Genomic DNA, 23,383 nt, shown 5'->3' on the forward strand with positions numbered 1-23,383 from the left:
TAAACAGAGCAGGAATTAACTGCTGGTGCAGAAAGGCTTATGATGTTCTCTATATACTGCTGAGTCACAAATCTAAACTTACAGCAGGATATGATAATATAGGTCTACTAATGTAAATTTGAAGGTAGACAGTTAAAACAAAGCATACCAGGTGTAATATTGTAATACTGTTGTATGTCATTAACAAAGAAATTGGGGTCTCACTAGAATTTGATTATAGTTTCTGTAACATGACTCTCATTCAATGTGCAACTGGACTTTTTGGTTCTACAACTTTCCCTTATTTTTTTAGGTTTTAGCTATCACACTTAGAATAATGATGTTAATGAAACCTTATTTTGTTGTTACATTCTGAAAATTCTGAAACTTACTAGAATTTCCTGCCATCTCTGAAGATTATCCTCAAGGTGAACCACAAAGCTGTATCTCTCTCATCAGGACACACACCAGGATGCTAAATATTAAGAACCTTCAGTGAATCAAAGCTATTAAGCAGAGTGTAGACTTCACTTTTTTAAAATGAGTCTTTTTTTATTATAAATGACCGCCATTTTTTAGGGCATCAGCATTTTTAGAGTGACCTTTCACAAACATTACTTCTAACTTAAAAGGCAACTTCTAAATAAAATGTTCTGGGGAATCGTGGACAGACTTTCAGACTTCTAAATCATACATAATTTTTCACAGCAGATATATCTATTAAATAACTTCCCTTACACTCTTCTCTCTTTGACATTTGATTTGATTCTTCCATAGATCCCTATTTTTTTGTGAACTTATAAAGGTCATCTCTGTGTGTTTTGTCTTCTATTTGTCTTAACTTCCTTTGGATTCTTCCTACTCTTTTCACATACTGAGAGAAAATAATACCTTGTCTTGACATTTTCTTTTCCATTCTAGCATTCTGTGCACCTCAGTTAAATGCTGTCTTAACTATCCACGATGGATAAATTTTTGAACGCAGCTGGGTGCTTTTGTACTTCCATCAGCCTGCTCAGTGTTAGCTCTTCAACAACCTTACTAATTTTGACCATGGATAAACAGTCACTTGATGTCAACCTTCTAAAACTTGACTTCCTATTCTGCAAACTTCTGTAGTGGTTTTTATTACCTGAAATGTTTCACTTTGACACTTTTGCAGTATGGTCTGCCTGCTGCTGAAGATGAATTAGTTCAGGCTGTTTCTGGGGAGATCTGATTTGTCAAAATGACTCCGTTTTGCTGATCTGGTGGTACAGACTGGTGCCTCCTAAAGTCAGCCAGTGACTTGTTACAGCTCTGAATTCTGGGGACTTACTTTACCAGAAAACTAATGGAGATTATTACCCAAAACTTTTTGTTTTTGAAATCTAAACTAAAAACCTAAACTTAAGGGATTTACTTGCTGGTTTTCATAGTAAAATTAAAGCTCTTTTTTCTGTTTGTTTGTGTCTGAGCTTATGGTCCCCACCAGCTGACTGCATTCTGTCTTTTTCCTTTTGACTGGATGGAAGACAGTGAGAGGAATGCTTTTCAGAGTAGACTATTGAAAGAAAGTGAACAGTTAATTTCTGCTTCACTGTGCAGCTGCTTCTCGGCATTTCTGCTTGTGTGATTGTGGGAGAAACCTCTGTTGAACTTCTTGTATGATACTCTAGCTGCTCTTAAACTCCCAAAAATTCACCAGATTTGTTTTAAATTAATGTCTTAACAGTGTCCTGGTTTTGACTGGAATACTGTTCATTTTCTCCTTAGCAGCTGGCACAGTGCTGTGTTTTGGGTTGGGTAGGAGAAGAGCATTGATAATGCTCTGATGGTTTGGCTGGTGCTAAGTAGAGCTAGCCCTAAGTCAAAAACACTTCAGTTCCCTGTGCTCTGCCAGAGAGGGGGTGCAGCAGAAGCCATGAGGGAGCACAGCTGGGACAGCTGACCCCAGCTGGCCAAGGGGATACTCCACAGCCTGGAACATCATGGCCAGGACATGAACTGGGGGGAGCCGATCGCTGCTTGAGGTAGGCGCGAGTATCAGTCAGTGGGTTGGTGAGCTACTCTGTAGGGCATCACTTGTTTTTCTTGGGGTTTATTTTTCTTTTTTATTATCCACTACAATAAATAGTAGTAGTATATTTTACTTTGTTTTCATTAGTAAGCTATTATTAGCTCAACCCACAAGGTGTTTTTTTCCTGATTCCCCTCCCCATCCCACTGGTGGGAGCAGGGAGAGGGAGCATGCAGGGAGAGGGAGCATGCAGCACTGTGGTACTTAGTTCCTGGATGAGGTTAAACCATGACAACAATAGTACATTTTTTGGTTCACTTGCCTTCTGGCCTTTTAATCTGTAAAATTCATACTGTTGCAATCATCTGTGGAAACGCAGGCCAAATGTTTGCTTTTATTATTCTGTGCTTTAATTTTGAAAAATTGTCTTCCTGTGGTCCCAGGAGTTCAGGACACAGTGCTTCGAGGCAGGCACAAATGTTTGAGTTCCAATAGCACAGGAGCTGGCAGTGGGCACGGTGCAGGCTGGCCGCTGGCAGAGAAGGTTGCTGGGGTGGGAGGAATCCCTTGTGGGAGCAGCAATTTGGAGAGCAAGCAGGGGCTGTTCCATGCTGCAGATTACTGAAGCTTCCCCCTAGATTATTTGATTACTGAGTCTGGTATCTTAGAAAGTGCTGGAAAACAAATAACTTTGTTATAAAGTATTTTTTCACTTCATTCTCTGAAATATAGATAAAGCAAACGTTTCAAGTAGCAAATTTGAAAAGGAGTGTGAGTCCCTCCTCATACCACCTCCCTCAAAGGATTAAATACCAACACTGTGTTGTCAAAAGTTGGATTTAATAACTCCCAATAAATAGAATAACTAAAAGAAAGAAGGGAAGATTCTTCAAAACGCTCTGTAAGGAGGGATTTGAAGTGTAGCTGCTGGGTTGTCTCAGAGTAGAGAGCATGTTCTCCTCATTCCCTGGTGGTGCCTGGCTGCTCACCCTTTTGCTCTTCTTTCTGCTGCTTTGTGCTGTCTTTGTTTTCTTCAGGAACACTCAGCAATAATCCCCCTGATGTTTCCACATGACAGTCTGAAAGGGAAGGGTTGGGAGAAAGCATTTTGGATTATCAAATGGCTTGTGTGCACTTTCAGAATTCTTTGTAAAAATGAAATGCCACACGTTAAGTTGAACTTCAGAAGTTTTATATGCAGCTTAGGAGAATAAACTAAATAGAATTTGGCAAACTTATTTATGAAAGAACAACAATAAAAGTATCTTTCATTTTCATGCCTACTGAAGAAAAAAGGTTTTATTTTGATATTTTTAGGTTTCTTTGAACATATAAATGTTTTGGCTAATCTTACTGGCCTGGGAACAAAGTTCTGAACAGGCTTTTAGAAATTGGCTTTTCGAATTGTGGCTCAAAATAAGCCCTTGCCCACTGCAGGCGTGATTTCTTTCTATACCTTTGATATATGTATTCATCTGTTTTTTAAAAAGATCTCATAAACTGAAGGTCAAAAATATTTTAGCCTACAATGTCATTTTTTCTGGCTCTTTCAATGTGAGAGAAGTAAAAAGTCTCAAATATAGAGAGATGTGCATTAAAAAACACTCTTTCCACATGAAAGAAGCTTCTTTCCCCTAAGGAATACTTCTGGTTTTTTTAAAGTTAATTTTTAACCATATTTAAAATTAAACCAGTAACTTTGTTTAAAAGTTTTGGCCCAGAGCAGTAATGAAATATCTAAGATATTAAACCTACCAATATATATATATGCTATCTATGTTTTCCTCTTTTAGTAATACATTGGAAAAAGAAAATCTATATTAAATAGCCCACAGTCAATTTTTTCTAAACAGGTAGTTTTCCCCAGGAAGCATTCTTTCCTAAGAGATCTTAAAAGTGTATTTTCTTTTAATTTTCAATGTAAAAATATTCTAAACATTGCATATGTTAAATATTTTTAACATAGATTGTATTTGCCACTAAGCATGTAGTTGCAGAAGTTAATTACTTGTAATTTATGCTTCTAGAAAATAAACTGTAAATTGTTTTAACAGACAAAATACATAGTATGGTTGAATTTACATGAAACTTCACAAAAACATGCATTTGTGTCAAAGGCAGTGTTTGCTGCTGCAGAGTTTTTGTGGAAAGCCTTAGTGGAGATGGCTGCAGTCTCTTCCATTTGGCCTGTGTGTAAAAAGAGTCAGACTTTGCAGCAAAGAAAGTAGGTCTTCACCATACTGCCTTTCAGGGACAGATCTGCTGTCTGCATTTCTGGATCTTACTTTATTTAGTATTCTGGTATTTCACATCTCTTGTGTCTCAGTGGTGGCCTCCTTTGCTGTGTGCAGGTTTGGGTGTCAGCTCATGCAGTCCCACGGGCTCTGAACACTGCCAGCTTTTGCTTTGCTTCATTTGTTTGGATTTCTCTTCTCTCCCCTGCCCTTTTTTGTGTTACAGATAGGAAAGTTGGCAAAAAGTTTCTCTGTTCTATAGGAAAAAAATTAGAGGAAAGACTCATGAGTTTTTTTACTCCTGTAAAAATTAGAGGAAAAACAGAGTCTGTTTAGATTTAGCACATGCATTTTGTTGCTCCATGAAAAAAAAACCTCATTCTGCAAACTAGTGCTTGTTGTGGAGAACTTCAGGGTAGCTTCATGGACCTTGTTTTAACAAGTTCCAGTGATGATTTTCTGTTTAATTTATCTGACTTTTACTTCATTTAACTGAATGTGTTGACATGGTTTGATGGTCTTTTTTATATGTGCCTGGACATTCAGAGAGCCAAGACAAATGGAGAAGGGCTTTGTTAAGCCAACAGAGAGTTGGATTAGTCCTTCTTCTGGTCATTGCTTGGCCGTGGTTTGATTTTTCCCTCAGTATCTTTGAGTTAAATATGAATTTCTTCTCTATTATTGTACTGTAACTCAACTGCAGCTCTGCAGCAAGGGGAAATCAGTATCATCTGTTAGCTGTTAATAGTGTGTATTTTGGTTTAAAAAGGAATATACCACCTGGAAGAGTAAAAGGAATTGGAAGAAGTCAGAAGCTTAGGTACTTGTTAGAATTTGACCATCTTCTCCAGCATGATTGTTCCTCAATAAATTTCCACTACACAATTCCCTACCCTTGTCTTCTCCATTAATTGCACTTTGATTTAAGATTGGTCTCATTTGCTGTGACATCTACAGTAAATAAAGGTTAACAGTATAGATTTCTTTTTGAACAGCAGGCTCTAGACATTTAAATGTGTCAGACTTGATAAATTGATGTAATCTCTAATAATGACATACTAAGAAGGGCAAATACCTTTAGAATTTAGAAGGGATCCTGCTCTTGCTATTTCTCAAGTAACACTGCCTGATTCAGCATTTGGATGTTTGTGTGGCTAGAAGAGGGATGCCAATTTAACAATTCTATTAGAATGACAAATTAGCTTAGCAGGGGGAAAAAAGTAGTATCTTAAAGCATATTTGTTTTTATTTTCCCTTCTTCAGGTCCGATGATGACAATGCAGATGACAGGAGTTCCAGGGTGACCAGACTTTGCACTTACTTTCAGCAGAAATACAAGCACCTGTGCCGCCTGGAGCGGGCAGAGTCGCGGCAGAAGAAATGCCGGCACACGCTGCGGAAGGCGCTGCTGCAGGCGGCCAGCCGGGAGCCCGAGCGCGCGGGGCAGCTCCTGCACGAGCTCCGGAGGGCAGCGTGTGCTTGCACCAGGTTAGACCTGCCCTGCCGCTGCACGGGCCTGGGGCTGGCCAGGGGGACACGGGCTGAGCATCCTGCAGCTGAAAGGATGAGCTCTGAAACAGGAGTCACGCACGAGGCAGGAGAACATGACACATAAGTGCCTGTCAGTGGAGTAAAAGAAACGTGGCGTAGAGTTTACCATGAAGACAGGCCTTCTCCAGATTTATGTTGTAGAATGTGGTTGGTTTGTTCAGCAGTTTCTGTGTCCAAATATCAGGTCCTTTACTGTGCCAGTAGAAGGTGTGCAGTCTGGTCTGTAGTTCACTGTTCCAATTCAGATTTTGCTTTTCAGACAGCTTTTTTGAAAAGTCTGTACCTCCTCTTAATTATCTTCCCAGCAAACCAAATTTAAGCTCATGCTTTTTGTTAGATTTAACTCAATCTAACATTAAATAAAACGTGGCAACAAAATACATAACTTCTAACAACTTTGAAGGTTATCTTCTGTGGGAATTCTTTCTAGATAATGTCAACATCCCTCTAGCTCTCAGCATATGGAGACTTGGTTGATTCATATTCATGCAGGAACAGACTAAGTCTGAACCCTGGTGTTACATTTGGGGTATCAGAAGCATCCTTTTGCTGTTGGGGTTTTGCTTTACAGGATGTGTGACTGTGGGGTGCAGTGTATAGTATGAGATGCAGATTGGAGCTAGGTACTATGAGCATATTGTGTTTAATGGGATGCTTTTGTTCCTGGTTCAGTGGGATGTGGTTCATGACAATTGAAGTGTTCATTGTTGGGGAGGTGGACTGATTCTGAAGAACTCCTCTGAGGTGTAATGTAGAAGTCTCCATTACTGGCTTACAAAGTTGTGTATAAATTTCTCCAAACTTAAACACTACAGCAAAAGTTCACCTAAACTGACAAGCTCTTGCTGTTTTTTTTCCCCTATTATTTTTCCCTTTTATTAAACAAAAAAAGTTTACATTGTTTTGGGTAGACCAGCAAAGCCAGGTATGCCTGTCATCACTGCTCTGGTCAATTTAAGTAACCACAGAGTCTTTTCAGATAGAAAATTTTTCACAGGAGTAATACTGCTAACTAAAATTTTGCTCAGTCAAAGTACAGTTGATGACAGAAATGGCTGAAGGAAAAAAGTCAGGCTACAGGCAACTCTTTGTCAACCTAGAAAACAACGTGTCCAGAGGTGCAAGTGAGCCCTGGAATCGGCAGCTTTATCTCCATGAAGGTGACACGTGCCTGGAGAGCAGGCTCACCCGAGCGAGCTGTGTAACGCTTCAGTGCCCGTCCTCACCGCTGCCTGGCGCCTGCTTGCAGCTCAGGCTCAGAGCACACAGGCTGTGCTGGGGGAGCCCCGGGCACCTGCTGGTGGATTGGGCTGTAGCACGTTGATGAAGGAGAGCTTTTATCCATGTTGAGCACGCTCAGGCTCTGCCACTCCAGAGCTCAGTCTAAGTTTGAGCACATGCTTGCATGTAAGCTCTGGGGATGCTCGGCATGTTTGGATTTATGAACAGGCTTGAAAGTGCACTTGACTCCCATCTAGGCATACCCAGTACATTGAATTCTAAAGACTGACCTCATTTTGAGGGTTACCTGTGTTGACACTCACCTATTGCTGCCCTTTCTGTTGCAAGGTGTTGTAATATTTACATGGTAGTAGCACATAGCACCTCTCATTACAATTAAGGCCCTGTGAAATAAGAAATAATCCTGTTACTACAGTCACACCTTCACCTGTCATTGACATCTATTCTGTGTCCCTGTGTAGAGCTTGTTAGTAGTGTGCACCCATCTGGATCATGACACACACATGTGTGTTACAATTTTTCATCTACTGTGCTACATTCAGTATAATAATTGTGTTAAGTAGCCACAAGACTGGGGGTTTGTCTGTAAACTCTTTTATGCTTTCTTTTCAGCACAAGCCAAGCAAGGCAGAGAGATGCAGAACCAACAATCTGCAGTGGGACTTCGAAGGGAGAGCAGTGCACTAACAAGGCCCTTCCATTCACCAGGCACTGTTTTCAGCGTATCCTCTTAACTCTGTTTGGGAGTGGCATTCAGGCATGGAGGCTGTTCTGTTTTAGGAGGTTTTTTTTTTGTTTGTTAGATTTTTGCATGATAACTAAGTTTTCTCAAAGAAATACCTATTTGTTAGTATGTCATCATACTAACAAAAGCAACTCCTTTGCTTTTCATTTGGCTGTGTGATTTAGGTGTGTAGACACTGAGGATAAGTAGTCTGCTACTGGTATTTGTAATAGGAACATCATTTTACTTTATGAGCTTTATTTAGTGTGGGCAAGAAACCTTTACAAAATGATCATCCTTCAGAATGACTTGGTACAAACCATGGGACTTTCAGCCTCCTGGCTTTCATACAGGTCTTGGTAGGTTCCAATAGACCACCTTCCTGTGCCAGTTTCGTGGAAAAAGGTTTTTATACATAGTATAAAAAGAGGGCTTACACTGACTAGAAAGATAGCAATCATACTTTGCTTTGTTTAAAGAAGCAATAGAGAAGGAGTCACAGAACCTCTTAGTCCAGATGAGGAAGGGTTCCCTGTGCTTGGAATCTCAAACAAAACTGGAAAGAATGTTGGAAGTCAATGGCTGAAAATCTCAGAAAGAAGAGAGCACAACAGGTGTGAGTTTTGGTTCTGAAGACTATAAAAAGGCAGACTTATGACCTGTAATACTTAAAATTACTGCAGACTTTGGTTTGTTTTGTTTTTGTTTTTTGGTTTTTTTTTGTTTTTAGCTGAAGAATTGTTGGTGCTTTTGTTGGCGTGACTCCTATTGTTGGAACTTTTGATTTTGGTATTAAAAGTGACTAGTGCTGATGCACCCAGCTACTGTCAGACTGCAGCACCTTTCCAATCTTTTTGTTTTGCAGATGCCTTGTTTTTATTGTTTGATTTTTTGCAGGCTGCTTAAAAGCAGTTTGCAGAGCAGTTCCAAACCTCTATGAGAGAGCACCATGGCATACAGCTGTATTTGGGATTTGCCTCATGGTTCTGATGGGATTTTTTTGTTTGGGTAGTTTTTAATTTTAAGTGGTCTCTCTTGTTGCTGTGCGTAGAGCAGGATTGTCAAGACTAGTGATTTTGCATATATGTCCATTTTTTCTCTCTGCATTTTCTTCTCTAAAATGAACAGATTCTTGGTTCTGACCCATCCATCCAAGTCTGCTATCTGGATTGTTCTGCAGCCTTTTCATTTTCTTTGTCCTTTTTTTTTTTTTTGTTTTAACATTTTATAAACATACACAGTGATGTTGAGGTCTGAGAATTCAAGATGGAAGGAGTGCTTCTAGTGCTGTTTGAAAAAAGACGCAATGAAATATCTGTTTGATTTGCTGTAAGTCTGGAAACATTTTTACTCCTGCTAAGGATTTTCTGAAGGAAATCTCAGCAAGCTTACGTTTGGATTTACTTGACCTTTCTGTCTGCTTGCACATCTTTTTTTTCAGAGGAGCAGGAAGGATCTTGAAACTTTTTTGTCTGTGCTCTAAAGATAAATGCCAAGAATGTACCTTAAAAGATTGAATTAAGAAATACTCTTTCTTTAATGTTTCAGTATGGGTTGTCATTAGTCTGTAAGGAAATAGTCCTGTTGACTACACTGTTCCAACTGCTACTATTGATCTATTGATTAAGGCTCCAGGAAAAGGCTTCTTTTTGCTAAGAACTCATTAGTGAAATAGCTGCTTTTATAAAACTATCAGTATATAATAAAATCATTAGAGATTCTGCATGAATGCAGTTTTTTCACTTTTAAAAGTTGGGTTTGAGCCTTACCTAGCTTTGAACTTGAATAGCAAATTTAAGGCACTCATTAAAAATAGTATCCTTGGACAGATAGAGTTGAAGGCTCTGATCTTTATCAGATTGATAAATCAAAGGGCGTTCCTCCACCACTGTCTTGTGTTATTCCTGATGCAGAAATGCACAGATATCTTATTGAACCGTTCTCAGCAGCTCTTCTCGAGTTGCACAGCCAAGTTTGCAGATGGTCAGCAGTGCTCTGTGCCAGTTTTTGACATTACACATCAAACACCTCTGTGCGAAGAGCATGCCAAAAAAATGGTAAGTACAAAGCCATCATTGTATCTATTTGTGTATTGGCATGATCAGGAGTTTTAACCCCAGTCTTCCTATGAAGTCTTCCTTGACCACTAGCAAGTTTATGAACTTAAGAGATTGTTTGCTATTATTTTTCTTAAAAGGGTAAAACTTGACAAATATTCCCAGTTAGTATAAAGTATGTTGTGACAATCTTTTATGTAGTTTTGAGGATATAATGAAGTATACATGGGAATATTGTTCACTGGAGAAAATATGATTGCTGTCTTAAATTGAGAAATAGAAGATCATTGTGAGAGATCCTGTGGTCATTTTATTTGGGGTCACTCCTGGTCCTTGGATCTGAATGTAATATAAGTGTGATATTAAGAACACTGCATCTTAAACAGTCTCAGTACACGGGGCCCAAAGTACATTCTAAAGGTAATGTAGAGAGCAATTGCAAGGATGGAAATAATGGGGTTGCTACTTTATTTACCTTTTAGTAACTATTAGAATTTATCTTGAACTTCCTTCAGGGATCCATGGATCCCAGAGAAAAAGCAGTGGCCTACCTCAGCCTGAGAGAATGGAGAAACGAAGTTGATGTCCTCTGCTCTCCTTTTTATGACACCAATCTTCCAGAACAAAACTTTTAGGATAATTCACAAACCCACTTCTGTCCTGCCCCTCCTTCAAGGCTTCTTGTCCTACCTTCAATTAGGTGTAAAATTTCTTTTTTTCTATTGTTTAGTTGGGTTATTAAAAGTTTTTTTGTTACTGTTTTTGCCCAGCCTTTCCAATAATTGTGAATGATAGAGTTTTTTGATTAAAATGTGAGGGTTTGTGCTACACAGATCTGCATGGGGTTTCCCCCTTTCTAGGCAATCTTCAGTATGTCGCTCGAGGTTTACCTCTGTAACAAATATAATCCTCTGCCATACCTAGTATGGTGGCAACTGAAGACTGATGGTGGTTTGATTTATTTTTTGATGTGTCAGTGATTGCTGTTCAGGAGCAATGAGGCCATAATTGTTTACCCACATCCTTATTCTAGTCCAGCAGTGTTAATTTTGTCTCCTCAGTGCTGTCCCTCTGTTATGTCAGCAGGCACTTGAGGATTGTGGCTTCAGCTGCTGCACATTATCCACATTAACACCACCTCACAACAGCGTTTTGTCTTTAATACTTACAGGAGTGCTGCTAAAGGTTATGGTTGTGCACTTTTTAGTTAGGGTTTGCTATGATAATTTTTAAAGTGACACTGCACAATCTCCAGTTCACAATATCTCATAACTTGGTCTATGTTATTTTTGCCATTGGGGTCACTGAGGAAGGAAACAGCTCAATTTTTGAAACTGTGTCTGGGTGTAAGGTAACACTTCCTCTTGCATTACATTCCACATGTCTGTGGAATGACCAGGGTGAAAAAAAGCTAGGAAAGTAATACATGTTCTTAATATGCTCCCATTGGTATTGTTTTGCTCCCAAAGGATAATTTCTTGAGAGGGGACAGCTCCCGTAAAGTTCAGCACCAGCAGCAGAGGAAACCCAGGAAAAAAACGAAGCCACCTGCACTTACCAAAAAACACAAGAAGAAGAGAAGGCGAGGCCCACGCCGGCCTCAGAAACCCATTCCTCCTGCAGTGCCCCAAGGGAACCTCACCATGCCTGCCACTGTCTCACTGCCAGTAGAGATACCCCACATACGGTCAGTGCTGCTCCTGCCCAGTTTCCCACTGCTGGCCTGAGCACTGCCAGTGAGCTCTGTACAAAGCTGCCAAGCAGCATCTGGAGCAGGCCTAAAAATTCCATCTCCATGTGGCTGTTGAAAAAAACCTTTAAGTGGTGGGTCATTTTGGTTTTGAGCAATGATTGGGTTTGATGGATAAAATATTTTACTCCTGATGTTGCCTCTTATGTAGTTAATGAGTAGCCTAAGTGTAAGCTTCCTAAACACGCTACCTAAAAGCATTTTTTCCCTAGATAATGGAGGAAAGACTGTGTGGGGAAGCATGCATTGTAGATGGATGTGCACTGATAGGTTGTCCTTTGGAGCAAGCAGAGTTGAACACCAGGGACTAATGTTCCTTTCTGTTCAGGAGCCCCTCCACTCCAGAGCTCAGTGCCGATGAGCTGCCTGATGATATCGCCAATGAAATCACAGACATTCCACATGACTTGGAATTGAATCAGGAGGACTTCTCTGATGTCCTGCCACGGCTGCCTGATGACTTGCAAGATTTTGATTTCTTTGAAGGTACCATTTTATTTTATGCTAGCTTGAACACAGTCAGTGAACTGAAGAATTGAGTGTTTCTAAACTGCATTTTGAGGAGTTGCTTGCTTTCCTACAGAGGTAATAAATTCTAGAGAAGGAAGTGTGCGTTTGCTCTATTGTTTGGGAGCTCTGAAGTAAAGCAGACTTTAAGAAGGCTGTGTGCATAGTTCTCTGCTTGCTCATGTAATTACTGGTCTGAGAACCATAATTGGTTTAGTATTTTAATAATTCATTTTACATTTTTACTGCCTGTCAGTGTTACAGTTTAATCAAGAATGTTCTCAGTAATGGCATCTTTCTGCCATCGAGTGGGGCTGGAATCACAGTCAATGTTGGCCTTTGATAAAAAGAGAAGAGAGTAAGAATAAAATCTTTAAATACATTTTTGAAACTAGCTTTTGATCAGAAATGTGCTTGAATTCCTGCATTCTAAAGCTCAGTACCTGTAACTTATAACAAAAAAATTAGAACAGCCTGGAGTTGGGTACGTGATTTCTTTGGTCATTTTCTGATACAACGTGACATCAGACTGTGTTTGAATTGAAATTAACCTGAATTATACTGTCTCTGTAAATTTTAGGCCCAGGCTGTAATGTGGTAAGTAGAAAGAGGACCATGTGTTATTGCATCATTGAAAATCTTATTTAAGCATTTTTACTTCTAAGTCTAGTAAGTTTAAGAGGCATCTCCTACTATAGTATGTGGAAGGGAACAGGCAGAGGGGGATTTCAATTGAAGAGGAAGGTGTAATTTCATGGTTTTCTTACCTTGCTTGTTTAGTGAACACTGATGAATGACACTTTCTGTGTACTGGAAGCCATGCTGGAAGGTTATCATACAGTGCAGCTCTGTATTGAACTGTCTGTACATCTTCATCCTTTGAGTGCCAGGGCCAGGCTCACCTGAGAGCAGTGCACTAACTGGTGGTGTCCCTCTTTCTGCAGGTAAAAATGGAGATCTTCTTCCAACCACAGAAGAAGCTGAAGAACTGGAACGGGCCCTGCAGGCTGTAACTTCTCTTGAGTGCCTGAGTACCATTGGAGTACTTACACAGACAGATGGTGTGCCAGTTCAGGAGCTGGCAGATAGAGCGATAGGGGTGTTCTCTACAGGTGCTGGAGCTCCAGGAATGCAGTCCTTGAGTCGAGAGGTTAACACGGATCTGGGGGAGCTGTTGAATGGGCGTATAGTACACGATAATTTCTCCGCTCTGGAGCTGGATGAGAACTTGCTCCGTTCTGCTACCTTGTCCAACCCACCTACGCCCCTGGCAGGGCAGATCCAGGGGCAGTTCTCAGCCCCAGCCAACGTTGGCCTTACTTCTGCCACTCTGATAAGCCAGAGTGGCCTTGGGGAGAGAGCCTTCCCGGGACAGTTTCATGGACTTCATGATGGCAGCCATGCCTCCCAGAGGCCCCACCCTGCCCAGCTGCTGAGCAAGGCAGATGACCTGATCACCTCACGACAGCAATACAGCAGTGACCATTCACACTCCTCACCCCATGGAAGCCATTATGATAGTGAGCATGTGCCGTCTCCCTACAGTGACCATATCACATCCCCTCACACCACATCCTTTTCTGGTGATAACTTGGCAGCTACCTTCTCAGCAGAGATGCCCATGATGGCACAGCACTTGCTCCCAACGCAGCTGGATGTGCCACTTAGCGGGGTGGTCAACCCCAGAACTCACTGGGGAAATCTTCCGGTCAATCTTGGGGACCCCTCTCCGTTTAGCAACCTTCTTGGTGCAGATGGACACCTCCTGTCCACCTCCCTGTCCACACCACCTACCACCTCGCACTCAGAGACCACACAGCCTGCCTTCGCCACTGTGACCCCCAACAGCTCCAGTGTGCTTCCGGGGTTACCGCAGACCAGTTTCAGTGGCATGGGTCCTGCCTCCGCTGAACTCATGGGCTCCACCTCCCCCAAACAACAGCTCCCTCAGTTCAGCGCAGCCTTTGGGCACCAGCTGAGCTCCCACAGTGGCATTCCCAAGGACCTGCAGCCCAGCCACAGCTCCATAGCTCCTCCCACGGGCTTCGCAGTGACCGGTGCCACCACTACCAGTACCAATAACGCATCCGCGCCCTTCACCACCTCCAACTGAGCTTGTCTGCCTGGCTCCCTGCAGGTAGATGGGGGACCTGTGTTTTCTATCTTTCCTTTTTTCCTTTCTCTTTATTTTGTCTGTCTTCTCTTCCCTTTTTTTTAAGAGGGGGTTGAGAAGAAAACCCCTGCTTCAGTACTGACCAGGGTTAGCCCTCTGTGAACCTTGCTGTAGCATTCACATGTGCTCGTCAGGCACCGGTGCTCATTTATTGCAGGCAGGTTCACTGTTCCCCAATAATTCCTTAAGGATACAGCACAGTTACTGGATGTAAATGATCTTAGCAGTAAGACCTAGAAATGGGAAGATACCTCAGATCAGTGATGCATGTTACTGTTCCCTAGGGTTCGGATCAGTGCTTGCCATCCCATTAGCATCTGGTAGAAGGTTTTCCAGTGGGAAGAAATCTCTTGATTTTTTTTTTTTATTTACTCTTTTTCCAAAGGTAGCATTTGGCATAGAAAAACTTGGCTGCACACATTGATTTGAGAGTGGTGCACTGAAGTCCTAAATCAAGATCACAATTCAAGGATGAGTTTCTTGACATAGTCTCTTGACCTCCTCTGTGTGTGTGTGTGTTTGGGGTGCAGGGAGCAGCGATTCCTTTTCTTCTTTTGGTGAAGAAGTAGTTGTCCCCTTCCAGAACTGGTCACTGTTCTTACTGCATGCTGATTTTTGGTTGTTTTTTTTTTTTTTTTTTATCACGATTTGTAATTCATTGAGTAACAAAGAGATGAGTTGACTGGTTGCCCATAAATTTGAAGGCTGTTATGAAGTTAGCCCAGGAAAACAAAAAGAAACAGAAGGATTGAAATATAGATCATGGATTAGAGAAGGTTCCTGTGAGAAATTTCCTTCCTTGCTGAATTACTGTGGCCTTGTAGCATTGATGATTTGCCTTTTCAAGTGTGTCTTTGTCCAGAACTCTTCGCCTGACAGGCTGACAGGAATTTCCCAGCTGAAACAGGAAGAATTAGGTTGGTTTTCTGCCCATCCACACAAGTCTAGGTCAGACCCATTGTAAGTTTCAAATGGATGCATTTTTCACAATATGTCTAACTAGTGAGACTTTCTTGGACAGTTTTTAATCCCCTGAGAGCCATATAGTTTTTCCAACATTTGTAGGGTTTGATGCTCTGTTTGGGAAGCTGAATGTAAGGAACTAGCAGGTACCTATCACCAGTCATGGCAAACCAAAAGAAAAATCACTAATGCAAAATAGGTAACAATTTCTTCTGTCTGAAGGATGGTTTTGTTTGTGCTGATCACCTGCTAATGACACTATTCCCTCTTCCGTAGTAATTGCAATTCCTAAATAAAGTAGTCAGCTAGGTTTTTGATTTCTTAAAATAGTTATTACTTTTTAATTTTGTTCTTTAAACCAAGAGGTAATAGCAGCAGAAATTCTGAGGTGTTTACTTGTATCTCCTTATCAAGAAGGAATTTGCTTATGACTCTCTAGGGCTCAAACTTGCTACTGTACCTGACTTTGACTGTAAAAGTAACTCCTGTTTAATACAAGTCTCTACTCTCCTTGGTTTGTTTCAGAGATGCAGATGAGAGACAATAGAAAATTCTACATTTCAGTCTTGTACTGTAGACAATGGATTTTATTCTACCTGTGTGAATTACAGTCTATTTCAGGAAATTAAGAGAACCAAGCACATGTAATAGGAGGGCTTAATAAATTTTCTGAGGAAAGGATCACTGAATGAAGTTTAGTTGCTATAGAAATTCATTTTGTTAGCAGTCAGGCACACACCAAAATATCTGACCCAAACCTCTCCTTCCATCTTCCTAAGGAACAGAGTTTAAATGGGATAGGTCTTGTGTCTTCTAACGATTGTAGCAATCATATTATCCCTCTTTTCTTGAAGGATCTGTCCTCTTTAAATATAAAAGAGTATGGATGATGCATATGTCTTTTTCTGAAATTGCAGTTGTATATGGGTGGAAGAAACAAAAATTATTTTCATGCTTCTGTTGTTATGAAGTCATTATTTCATACTTGGTAAAATAGATCTTAATAATATAAGCCGAATATTTTAAGTGGTGATTTAAATATGTTTGTAACACTTAAATGTTTTTAAACCACATAAAAAGTTTAATTGAAGCCTATGAAATCCTGCTTGTGATTGTCCTGCTGATTGAGGAATGCCCAGTGATAATTGTGAATGAGGCAAATCTGACAAGGCTTTTATTTATTTTTATATTATGTTACCCGTACTTTGTTGAGGAGACAACTGTTTGATTTGCAGATGATTTTTGTTGTGTTCATCTACCTTCTTCAATGTGCTGCGATGTCTGACTGAAAAAAAGTGGAGAACTAGTATACCAAATGGTTAATTCCTTAATCTGCTTGTGAATTCATGTAATTTTAGAGGGTGTTAATTTCTATGTATTGGTTTCAGGACTTTGGTCTTGAAATGGTTCTTGTGCCCATCAAACTTCTAATGAAGCTGCATCTAGTGCAGAGTATATTTGCCCCACACCATGTTTCTCTTTCTTAGCAAATGCTGGGAGGGAAGAGAGGATAATAGGAGCTGAGAACCGAGTTCTGCTTGGTTGTGTTGGTGTAAATTACAGAGGAGCTTTCCAGTCTAAGGTCACAGTGAGTTTGTACTGGTCTAACTCAGAACAGAACCCAGCTCCTAATCTGTGCATTGATTTAGACAGGGAATTTCAGAAGCTATCAGAGCAATGGAGGTCCATTATTACCATTTGAAATCAATGGCCTTTATGTGCCTGAGTTTCTTTAAAGTAGCTTGGGACATCAAGTCTCTTCCCCACTTAGATTTCAATCTTTGTGTATCGCTTGATGACTCTTCTCTGAAAACTGACTGCGTTACATTTTTCCATGAGCAAACTAAGTTTGCAATAAAGCTGCACTTTCAAAAATAAACTTCAGTTTGTATACAATTGAAATAGGAATCTCCCTGTCCTGTCTGCCACAGTGTTCTGAAGCGGGCCACCGCCCTTGCCTTTTCCTGGTTCACCTCTCATTTTTTCACTACCACCGATTTCATGGTTTCATGGCTGCCAAGCAGTTACGGGTCTTGATCTTAGCTTTACAAGATGGATCATTCCAGGTGGCTTTCTACCCCCACACAACATGCTGACTTCAGTGCATCAGTGTCTTACTGTTGGATGCAAGAGATCTAATTGAGAGGTATGTGTAGTCAGAGATATTTCACACCTCTTCCTCTGGGAAATCCTGCTGGCCTGGTTAAGGTGGTCCTCGAGGCTGTTATTTATGTGGTTCCCAAGTAGATTCCATGCTCCCTCACAAATGTTTTTGAGTATCAGCTCTTATAGCAATTAGCATCTTGTCGCCCCTTCACCAAAGAGCCAGTGTAGCAATTTCAGATGCTCAATACCTGTTGTGCCCTTTATGTGTTGACAAATGGAATAAGGCTAGTTGAACCTAAAAGTCAATTTCCTCACATAAGATTGGAGTTTTAAAGAATGAAAAAAAATTAAGACATAATTTACATAATTTTGGCAATAATAGCACCTCAATTAGTCTCTGTACAAAAGTATTTAACACAAGATTAATTTTGACAATGTACAGAGGCTTGTCAGGAATAGCTTCATGCTCTTCTGGTGCATAAGGCATTCTCTAAGACATGCTTTGACGTTTCCTTTCACCCAAGAAGACCTTACACCAGCTTTGAGGGGAACCATATGCACTTAGATACCTCAAAGTTGATTTGTTCTTTGGCTTCATAATTATGATACAAGAACTCTGTCTCTTCCTGCCTTCCAGTTCCTCTGGGTTCTTGCTTAGATCCCTTCTCATTAGTAGCATGCTTCTGTGTATGGCTGAGCATAAAGGCACTAAATTGATAATGCTGAGAGGTAGCACAGTTGCAGGTCTGCCTCAGGCACTGTGGGGAAAATGGCAACAGCTAGATTTCCAACTGAAAATGGGGATTTGCAGTTCTGGTTTGGAAAGCACTGAAAGCCCTGAGAAGCTTATTGCCTGCTAGGCAAAAAATCAGAGAAAATAAATTGTCAAAGAAGAATTGTACCTAATAGCAGAGAGAAGCCAAAAGAAGTGGCCTTTTATTTTATTTTTTTTTATAAAAGGAAGATGAGTATTGAAAAATTAGGATTTTCTGTTGTGAGCTGTCACTGGCTTTAGGGGCATGGCCGAGGAAGAAGACCTCAGACTGAGCCTGCAAACCAGCAGCCATATTCAGTTTGAAACTTTGTCTTGCTGTAACCACATCTACATGCATTCTGGGTTTGAATCTGTTTGCCAAGAGAGTCCTGCAAAGGTGTACAATAGACAGTGGGCAGTTTTCTTCCCTGAGAAGCTGGCCCTGGTGGCTACCTGTGCTGCTTCTGAGCTCCAGTTGTTCTCTGAGCTCCTGCAGCCTCCTTGCTGCTGGATATCCCTGTAGGCATTGCAAGGCCTCCACGGGTATTTCTCCCTGTCTTTGTGCTGCAGTGAGCTAAATCTGCTCATGAATTCTCCAGCAGTATGAGCCTTTGGGCAGAGAAGAGGGAAACGTTTTTAGATGATCAGCTACCTGCAGTTAACCTTTCAAGACTTGCAGGACAATGGTAGGAGGTGCTTTCAGCCAACAAACAATAGAAAAGTTACCTGTAGTGACCTTGGGCAGTGAGACATTTGTGTGGCTGTCCAGGCAGCTTCCCTGGTGGAACTGGGGTATTTTTCCTTTTGTGTTTCTACATGTGAAGGACTCTCCTGTGCAGACCTCTTGCAAGGTTCAGTAGTGGCAGAAAGAGTAACTGAGGGAATAGTTTGGGGCTAGTGTGCTGGCTGGATCTTTAGGTCTTTCTCACCTTCTGACCACAAGGTCTTTCTGATCTTCTGGGTAACATTTAATGATGGGGATTTGTGGGCTACTTCTCATACCTCCTTTATTTCCTTCCACTCCACATTCTTCATCATTCTTGCATCTGTTTTCCCATTCCCATTCTCCAATGTAAGTTATGCCAGCTGGTAAGTCTTCTGTGGTTCTGAGCAAATCTGACTGTAAGATGAACTGGAGGAGAGATTTCTGCAATTCATAACATGTATTTGGATGCTGGAATGACAGTGCAATAGAACAAAGTATTTTTCAGATCAGTGAGTAGGGAGATGTTTCACAGCATGCTAATATGTCATGAACTAGATACTGAGGGTACAACATTGATCATGGGAGTGCACATGCTAGCAGTGAACACTGAGGCATTTTTAGCAAGATTTTACCTTCTGAGAAGTTCCTCTTCATTTGAGATGTGTATCAGTAGAAAGTCACGAATTAAAATTTAAATTACTCTTTCTTAATACACTCAAGCCCAAATAAAAGTAAGGAGGATTGGTGACAAAAATCTATATTTGCGTTCACTAAACTTCAACTTTGGACTTCAGGAGAGGTCTGGTCACAGGAGACCTTAGTTCTGATCAGTTAAAGTTTTAATCTTGTCTTTAAAACTAGACAAAGGCACTGTTAGGAAAAAAAGTTTGGGGAAGGAGAAGGAGTTAGAAAAGATGCATCTTAAAACAATTCTCTCACTTGTGTCTTCAGCCTCTTTTTAAAAAAAAATCCCAAATGGCATTGACTATTTTCCCTTTGCTGTCTGGTACTTCTTATGGTTGTTGAGTTCTTTGCTTTGCCCTGTTTTACTCTCCTCCTTTTGTAGCTACTGTGGAATGAAGTAATGTAGTGGAAGCATGAAAGGACAAAGTGAGCATGGCTGTAAGTTGAGAGCAATAGTTGAGAAAGGCTTTCTTTATCTGTCTCCTTGAAGTAAGTTTGGCACCTTTTTAGTCTACTCGAGGTCGTAGAATTTGGTCTGAAAGTGAATAGGATGAACCTTAGGCTTTTGACCGTAAAGTGTACTTGCTGTAGAAAAATGCATTCTTCCTCCTCTTCCTCTTGCTAGTCCCCCAAACACACACACAGTGAGATGTCCAGAGTTACCCATGTGTGAGCACATAGGCATGTTGAACTTGGTCCAGTGATGCTAATGTTTAACCTGCTTTCTCCTTGTCAGCTGGTGCCCACGGAGATGAACTCGGGATAGGTAACGTTCCCAGATATCCTCTGGGAAACTTTAACTTTGGTGCAGGTTGCTCTGATGTAGCTAACTGCGATGGCATTGGCTTCTACCTTGGAGTGGACTGATTTACCCTGAAATGACTCTCTAACCTGCATCTTAAACAGTGTAGTTGGTTCTGGTGCAAGTAGATTCATTCTGAAGTGATGGACATTTTGATTCTCATGCAAAATAGCTACATCCTACCAGAAGGGGTTGAACCAGTTTCTCTGAACAGTGATGACCTTCACTGTACAGTTTTGGGTATGTCTCAGGGATTCCTTGTGGAAATAAGGGCAGTTAACAAAAAAAGAAAAAAAGAAAAAAAAAAGAAAAAAAAAAAAGAAAAAAGTTAATAGTTTTAAAAGTAAATAATAATTTAAGTAGAGCGTCACCTAAGTGAGAGCGCAAGAAGGAGAAATCTTTGTTCAGTTTTATAGTCAACAGTGTCTGGCTTACGGACTCCTTCTCTTCTCGGGGCTCTCATCTCAACTTCAACATACAGAATCTTTTTCATCACGCTCAGCTTTAAACTTTTTATTTAAAGATACCCTTCCCTAATGAGCTTTCAGAATACTTATTGTAGATTTTAAGAGAAATGGTATATTAATTTATGCTATTAACATCACCTCATAAATTATAAGTTTTATACTAAAGCTGTATTGAGTGTAATGAATTATGTTGCATATGTGTTTTTAATAGCTATAAAATTATATACAAGCTTTTTTGGAAAAACAAACTAGTGAAGCACCTTTTTACACTGGATCTTTGCCGTGTCAAGGTGTACAGCTATTCTTTGCTACCTTGCAGATATCTATATCTATATATAGATATATATATAAATAAAATAAAATGGTATCCTGTATCAACAAGTATAGAACTCTTTTTAACCCTTATATTACTGTTCCTATAACTCTTTTTAAATTTTGAGTGTTACATTCTGCAATAATTTATCCGTGGTTTGTACCTATGATTAGAAATTTAGTTACAGGGTAAATAGATCAAATTTAAAAATCCAACTACTGTAGCTGGGAGTTGTGAACCAAGTTTGTAAGACCTTTTCTTTTTTTAAATGTATTTATTTCCAGTTAGCTCTGTGAGTTGGAATTTGAAAAGTTGGAACATTAGGAATCTACAGTGTCTTATTCAGGAATTTTCCCCTCCTTTCCTCACAAAGGAATTCCCACTGTGACTTATAAATAGAATTAGACTGCTTGTGTGCATGTATGTATTATATATACACACAAAAATATGCATTGGGGGGGGGATGTATGTGTGATACGAATGTGTATATTGTATGTAGGTCATAGTTTTGTAAAGAGAAAAGTAGTCAAGAGGTGATGGAATGTATTGTAGAAATGTGATTATTTAGTAGGGGGTTGTTATGTCCTCACTGTTATATAAATAACTGAAACTCTCTACTATATAATCTTCTGTTATGAGGCTAACTCTGATATCATGTCAATTTTACTGTTTTTCAAATGAGTTGCTTTGAGCCCTGTTTAAAATGCCATGAAAATACCAAGCTCCCAAAGACAGCCTTTAAATAAAACAAATGGGGGAGGAGGAATGATGGAAGAAAGGAGTTTTCCAGAACAAACTGAATGGGAAGGTTTGCATTCAGTGGGATGGAGAGGCATGAGAATTGCTGTATCTTTGCAAATTAATACCTGAATCTCCTACGGTCTGACTTGGAAAATGTTGTCAATCAGTGTTCTTGTGTTTTCCAATTAGATTGTAAGGGGTGCTGTTTGTGCAGTGGTCTCCATTCCTAAAAGGATCTTGTCTCCAAAGCAGATTTTTTTTCTCTTCTGAGGATGTTTGTGTGTATCAATTTTGCCCCAAAACTTCTGTTGTGGGATTGCAGAACAAAATACGCATTCAGTCAAGGGAGTTTCATTTAGGCTGTAAAATTCTGAATTTGATTTTGACCACTTACCTTTTTTCATAATTGGAGAAGAAAGATTTCTTTATGGGAGTTCTCATTTGAAATTGTGAGAAGTCAGAAACGTTCTTCAGATTGGCTTACTCTTCATATTGTTCTATTTAGGCTGGAGAAAGTAGCCTAATTGTTATTTATTCATACAGTATCACTTCTATGATGATCCCAGTGACTTTAGAAACCTTTTTAGAAAAACAGAGCTTCTAGTATTGAATGGAAATTTGAAATTTTTTGCAATTTTTCTTTTATTCCCCTCCATATCATGATGTTGATGCTCCCCCAGGCATCTCTCTCCCTTTCCTTCTCTCCACAATTTGTTTCTGACACATATGCATAGAGGCAAAAGGTTAGGGTGGTGGAAGTTGTCAGAGGCCTTTTCTTCTGCTTATTTGGTGGCAATGGGAATTAGGAGCATAAATCTTTATGCCGTTATGGAGGAGAATAGACCCATTTTTGTGTACAGAGAGGTATATCTGTATATGAGATAACAAGCATTTTGCTGAATGTGGACTTGCCCTCATGAAGTACAATAAATATGTATGAATGCAATCAATCTAAATCTATATATACATGCATACAGATTGATAGGTGGAATATACCTTGTGTCACACACCTGTGCATTAGCTGTAACACCAGTGAGTGTGTGAGCTAAAGAGAAGGACTGTCCACCTAACATATGTGTAACAGGTAAGCACTTGTGCCAGACAAGTTGTTCTAAATTCTTCTGAGAGGTCTGGATGACTCAGAGACTGATCTGAGCTTGGCCACCACTGGCTTGTGTTACCTCAGCCCTCGCAGTGGAGTTTCCTTTCTGTGTCTCTGCTTTTGTTTTATATTTAGTCTCTTTGAGGCCTCTTGCAAAATGCCAACTTCTTCTGCTTCCCTGCTCCATTGCCTCCATTCCAGCTCCTCCTTGTCCCTGCATCTCTGCAGTTTCTCTTGCTAGCAGCAATCAGCTTTAATGGCCCAATCCAGCTCTGCTTATGCATGAGGGAAATTCTCTTGGTGACTGGAGTGGTAGCTGAATTGGGCCCTGAGCATCTGCTTGAACTTATGCAACTTCCCCAGTTTCAATTGTGATTCAGTAGGACTGTGATTGATTTGCAGATGAATACAAACTTTTCATGGAACCTGATGCAGAGCTTCCTAGCATATTAAAAGGTTAACCCAGCATTATATTTAAATGGTCAAAATGAGAAAACTGCACCCACCAAATACTACCTTCCAATTTTCA

General features: G+C 40.3%; 1 protein-coding gene across 1 annotated transcript in view; it reads left to right on the forward strand.

Moving 5' to 3' along the window:
• INO80D (INO80 complex subunit D) overlaps window positions 1-23,383 on the forward strand; it is a 45,649-nt gene that overhangs the window by 19,541 nt on the left and 2,725 nt on the right. Inside the window, exons 7-12 of the mRNA XM_059476134.1 lie at window positions 5,476-5,700; window positions 7,618-7,727; window positions 9,653-9,786; window positions 11,256-11,473; window positions 11,865-12,022; window positions 12,988-14,180. Coding sequence (XP_059332117.1) covers window positions 5,476-5,700; window positions 7,618-7,727; window positions 9,653-9,786; window positions 11,256-11,473; window positions 11,865-12,022; window positions 12,988-14,156 — 2,014 coding nt within the window. The 3' untranslated portion in view covers window positions 14,157-14,180. The remainder of the gene's footprint in view (window positions 1-5,475; window positions 5,701-7,617; window positions 7,728-9,652; window positions 9,787-11,255; window positions 11,474-11,864; window positions 12,023-12,987; window positions 14,181-23,383) is intronic.

This window comes from Ammospiza nelsoni, chromosome 7 (genome assembly GCF_027579445.1).
Source record: "Ammospiza nelsoni isolate bAmmNel1 chromosome 7, bAmmNel1.pri, whole genome shotgun sequence".
NCBI lineage: Eukaryota > Metazoa > Chordata > Aves > Passeriformes > Passerellidae > Ammospiza > Ammospiza nelsoni.